A 7,631-nucleotide genomic window follows, 5' to 3' on the forward strand; every position below is an offset into this window, starting at 1 on the left:
TCCACGCTCTTGTCCCGTGTAGAACAGTGGGGAGATCATATCACAGAATTACAAGAATTTCCCATCCACGACAGGAGGTGAAGTTCTCTGCAAAGAGAGCTGGGGGGTAAGGAAATGCCCCGGACCGAGCCCCGGCCCCCCGATGCGGGCAGCCCGGGCCTGGAGCAGGGCAGCTTGGGGACCCCGTGCTAGCCAAGGTGCCCTTCGTCCCTGCGAGGAACGTCCCCTTCTTGCCTTGTGAGCTGGCCCCCCCACTCCGTGGGACTCCCTGGCCCCGCAGCCCAGGGTCTTCTACACGCGGCCCCTGGGCCCTACACTCAGGACCTTCTGTGAAACCAAGCGGGTGCTTCCAGCCGCGGGGGGTGGGGGTGGCCGAGGAGGGGGTGCCGTGGGGCCTTACCGTGGCCATGGCCGTGATGAGGGCTGTGAAGCACCCTGGCCAAGGGCAAGTTGCCCCAAACAGGTCACAGCCACGCCCAGGGAGGAGTAGGCTTCGGGGCCAGTGCAGCAAGGGAGGGCCTGCCGTGCAGGGGGCGGGGGCCACCTCGGGGTGATGGGGGCCGAGGAGGCGGGCCCTGCTCACTCCCAGAGGCCCTGCCATGTAGCAATAAGGGGGTGCAGTGGGGTCAGGACCCCACCAGGCCCTGTGGAGACACCAGCATGGGAGCACGTGCGGCAGGCTGGGAGGCCACCGTGACAGCCCTTTGTCCATCACCTGCCCCGTGTCCTGCCCTGTCCCTCGACTTGCTCCAGGTCCTGCCCTGTTCCCCCGGCCTGTCGGGCTCCCGTTTCTGACCTGCCCTGTGCCCTCTCCTCGTCTCCCTGAGGCTGGACAGCAGCTGGGCCTGAGAGAAGGCCTGTCCACGCCCTGCGGGGATGCGAGCCCGCGGCATTCAGGAAGCCTACGACCCACTCCCAGGGCAGAGGAGGCTCAGAAAAGCTCTTGTCTTTCAGGACCACGTTTAAGGAGTTTGCGGAGAAGTACGGCCGGGATCAGAGGTTTCGACTCGTTCAAAAAAAGAAGGACCAGGAGCACTTTTTCAACCAATTCATACTTATCCTTAAGAAACGGGACAAGGAAAACAGACTCAGGCTACGGAAAATGAGATGAGTGTGTAAGAAGTGCAGTAAGACAGGTGCAGAGTGGAGGGGGCGCGGCGAGGGGTGCGGGCGTCCGCGTGGCCGCGAGCGGGGCCGCGTGCAGGTCTCGGAGGATTACTGTTTCATATTGAAGCTCTCTTTTGTACGACGTTCCGGGTTTGATGCATTTCTAATTGCCATGGTAGGTCGCTCCCTTAATTGTTTTAATTATGCAAATTACTTGTAATATATACAAATTATAAATCCACTGCAGGTTTGTAACTAGGCAGAAACATCTATAACCATCTCCAGGCATTTTCATGAGTTGAGCCAATTATCTGAAACTTTTCTGAAAACCTTCGTGCGTTCCTTCGATTCTGAGCTCCTTACGCGAGTGTGCTAGGTCTCGGTCCCGTGTTCTGAGTAGTAGCAATAGGATATTCATCATCAATCATAGTGACAACTGTGAGCATCTCCACACGTGGACCCTGGACCCCCTGCAGGAGTCTGAGGGGATCGCCTGGTCCCCGAGGGGCGTCGGGCCCGGAGAGGGCAGCTGCACTGTCGGAGGTCCTTCTTAAAATGGAATTATTTTGTACAAAATCATCATATTAATATTTGCGTTATTTTTATTGTATGCCCAGAGTTTGCATGAGATTTTTCTCATCATCTTTGTATAAAAAGAATTTTAAATTTTTTTTAAATTAATAAATATTTTAAACCAGTGTGGTTTTGTGGGTAAGACTTCCGACGCGATCTTTGGCGGCATAGCTGTATTTCAACGAAGACGCTCTGTTTTGAAAGATTCATGCAGATGTTGGTATGAATATTCAGCATAAAGGCTGAGTAAGGACAAATAAAAATCTGGCTTTTCAACCTGGGTGGAACAATGTGGGGTGAAACCCCAGCTAATTTTTAATCGTGTTCTCTCAATTGTTGCATGTTTAGTGCGTGGCGTACGGGGCCTCTTTTCAGAGACCCTGCACTCGTCCTGGTGCACAGACACCACCTCCTCACCCGCCCCGTCCTCCATCAGCTCCAGGAAGACACTTTCTTTTTTTTTTCCTACAGTGAGCATTTTATTTTAATTTTTATTTTTTTAAATTTTTTTATTGGAGTTCAATTTGCCAACATAGAGCATAACACCCAGTGCTCATCCTGCCAAGTGCCCCCCTCATATCCCATCACCCAGTCACCCCAACCCCCCACCCTCTTCCCCTTCCACTACCCCTTATTCGTTTCCCAGAGTTAGGGGTCGCTCATGGTTTGTCACCCTCACTGATATTTTCACTCATTTTTCTCTCCTTTCCCTTTATTCCCTTTCACTATTTTTTATATTCCCCAAATGAATGAGACCATATAATGAGGAAGACACTTTCTGCCACATGTATTAGGGCGTAATTGGGCAAGGCCGGGTTCTCTCTTCTTCGGGGCACCAGTGTGGCTAGCTTAGCTTCTCTGCTGGTTCTGGGCTCAGACGCCATCGCCCAGGTCCAGGTGGGACCCCGTGGGGTTGAGCATCCAGGGCCTACGCAGGCAGCCAATGCCCGGAGGGTCCAGGCTGGAAGTACAAACAGACGCCTTGCCAGTTGGACGGAGAGAATTAGTGGAAAGAATCATTCGATTTAATGGGGCATTGGAGTCATGAGATTAGGGAGCCCAGATCCTCAGGAGAACCTGCGAGTGACAGCGGAGCAGCCGTTACCCTGGGGGCTCAGAGAGGCACCTACAGAGGACGCCCACCCACCCACCAGTGCAGAGACGGGGAGCTTGCTGGAGAAGGCACGGCCAAGGCCCCAGGAGCGCTGGGGAAGGCTCTCGTGGCGGCCGCGCTGGATGCCGTCTGCGCAGCAGCACCGCAGAGCTGTCGGGCTGAGGGAGGGTGCTGGCCGCGGGGGCTCTGCTCCGGGTGCTGGCAAAGACACGTAGCAGGGGCTTCTGGGGACTCTGGGATTTATCACAAAGGCAGCGCCCTTCCGGCCATCTGTGCTGTCCACCCGAGAGCCAGCTGACTTGTCGCTTGCCCTGGCGGAGGCTGGCTGCCTGGCCACGAATGAGGAAGATCGCAGCCTGCGTTGCCAGCTGTGAGCTGTTACGGGGCCCACCCGGTGTGAACGTGGACATGCACAGCAGCGTTTAGTGGATGATGGGGATGAAGGAGATAAGACTGGGCCTGAGTGATCCCCGAAGGCCAGCGTGGGCCCTTCCCTTGGCGCCTGCTCCCCTGGCTGGTGCCTCTCCCTGTGACGACCAGGCTCCTCATCCTCCATCAGCTGGGGAGGGAAGGCGGAAGGAGTAGGCCCAGAGTCACGGTCGCATGTCCTTGCATGCTGGCCTCACCGCATTGGGGGGCCCTGAGAGCAGGTGAAGGGAGGTCCTTCGTGGGGGAGCGTTGAGTCTGTACCGAGGGACAGTTCTGTACACTTCCCTGGGAGAGGGATCTACACCGACACGTGGGCCGGGCTGGCCGCTGGTCAGGGGTTTAGAAAGCGCAAGATAGGGACACGGGCGATGAAGAGGTTGGGGGGCTGCGGGAGGCACGGGGCTGGGAGTGTACACGCGGCAAGCACCTCGTACGAAGCTCCGACAGCCGAGTCACAAGATGAGCAGCCCTGGGTACGTCATCCCGCGTCTCCCTCACCTCCTGGTTCTTGCTCAGTGTCCAACACAGACCCCTCTCCAGGGTTGAGTCCGTGAAATCCTCTCATTGCTAACAGGGAGCGATTCCTCCTCACAAAAATGGATGTCTCCGAGGCAGACTCCCCTCCCCTCCCCTCCCCTCCCCTTCCCTTCCCTTCCCTTCACCGCAGTCTCACAGAATGGCGTCTGCACCCCCAGCCTCCCATGACGTAGTGTCTTCTTGGCCAAGAAATTCATTTTAGGAGATAGTCGTTGCAACAATAGGCTCATGGCCACCAAATTCACGGGCACTCCGCGAACCCTCCGTGAACCCTACCAGAGGCAGCTGGCTGATAAAGTGCCGAAGGCCCGGTGCCATCCGCGGGACAAGGCCGTGGGAGGGTGGGTGGTGTCCTGTAGGGGGTCACCTGCTGGCCTCCAACCAGCCGCTGGTGTAGGTTGCTGTCCCCCTGGAATCATGGGGCATGACTCTGGTCCCCACAAAGGGGAGGTAGGGATGGCCCCTCTCATTCTTATACCCAGTAACCCTCATCCCTGCAACCCCAGGCCTAGGAGCTGAGATCCTGGCCGTTCGGAGGCCTCATGGCACTGAAACAATGGGCTGTGCTTGCTGGGACAGTGACCCAGTGACTGAAGGGAAGTAACGTCTCCGGTACCTCGTGGGGATAAGGAAGACAGGGTCCAGAACCCAGAGGGCTCCCCGGGGCACCGAGGGCTTGTGGGGAGAAGCCGGGGTCTGCGGTGCCGGGAGGGGTGAAGGGCCCGGGTGGCCCGGTGGAAGGTGTGATCACAGTCCGAGTCCCGTGACCTCCTCCGGAAGCAGAGGCCGGAGCGCCATGTGTTTACTCGGGGTTTCCGCGCCCTTCCTTGCACCTGTTATTTCACGTGGCCAGAGACCGTGGTGGTCATGGGGTTTCAGGCGTGGGGCCGAATTTGTTAGCCTCTCACCCCATGAAAATGGGGGTGCTGCTCAGATTGCCTGCCACGCTGGGGCCACGAGCCTGTCTTCACCCGTGACCAGTGAGGGCTCTGCAGGGTCCAGGGGTGGACGCCCTCCCAGACACCCCGTTCCCTACCCGGTGGCCCCAATGACCACACTCACTTCTCTGGCTCAGCCCGGGTGGGTACCACGTGGCCCTGGGGGGTGGCCCCACCTGCGGCCGCGGCTTTCCCCGTCTTCCGCCCTGGCTCCCGCCGCTCCTGCAGGCCGGCTGGAGGCCCCGGCACGCCCTGTCCCGGGCACACGGCCGAGCGTGCTAACCCTCAACTCCGCTGTGCGCTCCCGATCCCCCCGCTGCCCCCCGGAAGCTCCGCTCAGTGATTCCAGCGCGGGGCCGTCTGCTGGCTGCCAGCGCGACCGAATCACCGCATCATCTTTACCATCAGCAGACTCGACGGGTAGCTTGCCCGGAGCCCACAGCCACGCAGCATCGTCCAGCAACCGTATCAGCAGGGGGCGGAGGGGGCGGAGGAGCCGCACCTCTGTGCTGGAGGGACGTGGAGAACACTCACGATCTCCGTCCGTGGAAACACACAGGCCGCGGGAGCCTCTATGAAAACTTCTAGACGTTCACCCGAAGGTTTGGGAACTTCCATCTTAGTTCATTTAACCGTGGTTTTGGCCCTAAGAGAATTAGATTATTATTATAGTCATAGACACATGGTCGGTCGGCCGACACCCGGTCACATCCACGTCCGTCCAGCATCAGCCGGCTGAGCTCGGCGCAGGCCGGATCCGGAGACCCCGGGGAGGAAAGCAAGCGGCTGCTGGTCACACGTGTGTGCACTCGAGCAGCTCCGGGGGTGCACAGGGCACTCAGTGCTCAAGGCTTCGTGTGGGTTTAAGACATCCTAGAAACACGGTAGCCCAAGACGTCTTTGAAATGGTGGCTTTGCTTGATTTCTGCACATTCGCCTTTTCCTGCCTTCCAGGATGAGAAAGAGGCCGGGCGGGCGCTCCAAGGGCAGCGAGCCGCGTGTCGCCCCAAGCGGCCACGGCCCTGTGTTTAGAGACGCTGCCCCTCTGTGCCTCGTCCGACCCTCTCCCTTCCGCACAAAAGCAGTAGAACCCGCTCTTGGCGCCACGTGTCAACTGCCGGGGTCGGAGAGAGCTCCACATAGCTCACGTTTGCGGCCACTAAATTTTGGCTAAATCACAGGACCAGGGTCATAATGGGAAGATATAAAAGAGGGCCACAAAGCACTCAACGTTTGGGGGGTTTATTTAGGATATAAAAGAGATCTTTATCACGGTCGTACACGTAATAAATATTTCTTGTCACAGGCATTATCGCTTTGCAACTTATGCCATATTTCAGGAATGGAAATGGCCCATAAAGGCCCCTACGATTCCGCTAGAGATGCATCGACGTCGCGCCGGGACTTGGAAGCGGGTCCAGCTCGCTCTGCCCCGCGGGCGGCCTCAGCCCCAGCCACCGGCAGCTCATCGAGCCGATTCCCTAAACTCACGCCTCCTCCGCCGGCCTCAAGTCTGGTGGCCGAGGGCGCGGCCGTGAGGTCAGGTGAGCGTGGCCCGGGCTGCTGTCGCGGGACTCCCTCGTCCAGGCGGGTCCCCGGCCCCCGGAGCGCCCCTCCTCTCTGCCTGCGGACGGCAGAACAAGCGGGCGCCGCGCGGCCAAGGGACGAGAGGCACCGAGGACCTACTAGGTTATGTCCGGGGGAGGGAACGGGGCAGAGGCCACCCCGCAGGAGCTCACGTGGACAGACCCCGGGCAGCAGGGGGGACGCTAACCCTGCCCGCCTCACGCATCGAGTTCTGGGGCTGGAGTGAAGCTCGAGGCAACGATGCAGCCCGGACGTCTGCTCACGGGACCCTTGCCGGGCATTTCACGTCAAGCCCCGGCCCTAATCCTTACATGGACCCGCTGGAGACCCACGAATTGCCCCCATCTTCTCAGATGAAGAAACTGAGTCACAGAGAGCCCGCGAGCCCTTGGCCTGGGACAGGAGGCCTGCAGGCAGCCTCGGGGCCTCGGCGTCTGGCCGCTGCTCAACGGGACGCCCAGAGCCAGGATGGCAGGTAACATCACCAGGGGCGCGGAGCTAAGTGCTCCACTTGCATTCCAGTGTCCTCCAGCACCCACAACACCCTCGGGGCACCCTGTCCTGGTGCCTTTGGAGGCTCAGGCAGGAGAAGCCAGCTGCTCAGGGCCGCAGATCTAGCACACGCGTGACCTCGGTTTCCCTCCAGGGCGGACAGATGGTCAGCATTGCTTAAACAGAGCCTGTGGGGTCAGAGTCTGGTGCTCAGCCTGCGAGTGTGGGCCTAGCCGTTGAACTTCCCAGCAGCTCACTGCTGCAAAACAGCAGCTCCCGTCCATGGGACCGTGCAGGGCAAGGGGAGCCGCGCGTGGACGGCTGGCACAGAACGGCCTCGGTCCAGGCCACCTGCACGCAGGAGAGCGTTCCTTTGCTCCTGACGCCCTTGTCACTGGGAAAGGACCCTTGCGTCCTGGCTGCCCCGGGGTGTGGCTGGTGCCCTTAGCCCCTGCACGCAGAGGGTGGAGATGGGGGGGCAGGGAGATGGCAGGGACAGGGGAGGGCCAGTCCCCCCAGCCAGCTCAAGCTGGGAGGAACCCAGCTTTGCACCATGATTGCTGCAGTTAATTGCCCCTGCAGAGGTATTATTATAATCCCATTTTCCTATTATTCAGGCTGAGATAGGATAGAGAATATATAACCTGATTATGCACCATATAATGTATTAAGCCAGGAAGGTCTTAAAATTAAAACATTTAAAAAGAACTATCTGGGGAGGTAGTTAAAATCCATTTAAATCCTTATCAAATAATGAAAATATCTTCAGGAAAAAAAAAATAATCAGCCTCTTAGCTCTGTGTTCCCTTCCAACACCATTGTGTTTTTAGCTTAAGTCTAAAGACAAATTTACA

The 7,631-nt window shown here is 58.4% G+C and overlaps 1 protein-coding gene across 1 annotated transcript in view; it reads left to right on the forward strand.

Moving 5' to 3' along the window:
• The window catches only part of TCERG1L (transcription elongation regulator 1 like), a 181,803-nt gene extending 180,050 nt beyond the window's left edge, over positions 1-1,753 (forward strand). The window contains exon 12 of the mRNA XM_041743639.1: positions 955-1,753. Within this exon, the coding sequence (XP_041599573.1) occupies positions 955-1,111 (157 nt within the window). The 3' untranslated portion in view covers positions 1,112-1,753. The remainder of the gene's footprint in view (positions 1-954) is intronic.
• The last annotated feature ends 5,878 nt before the right edge of the window (positions 1,754-7,631 follow it).

The sequence above is a fragment of the Vulpes lagopus genome, chromosome 2 (assembly GCF_018345385.1).
Source record: "Vulpes lagopus strain Blue_001 chromosome 2, ASM1834538v1, whole genome shotgun sequence".
NCBI lineage: Eukaryota > Metazoa > Chordata > Mammalia > Carnivora > Canidae > Vulpes > Vulpes lagopus.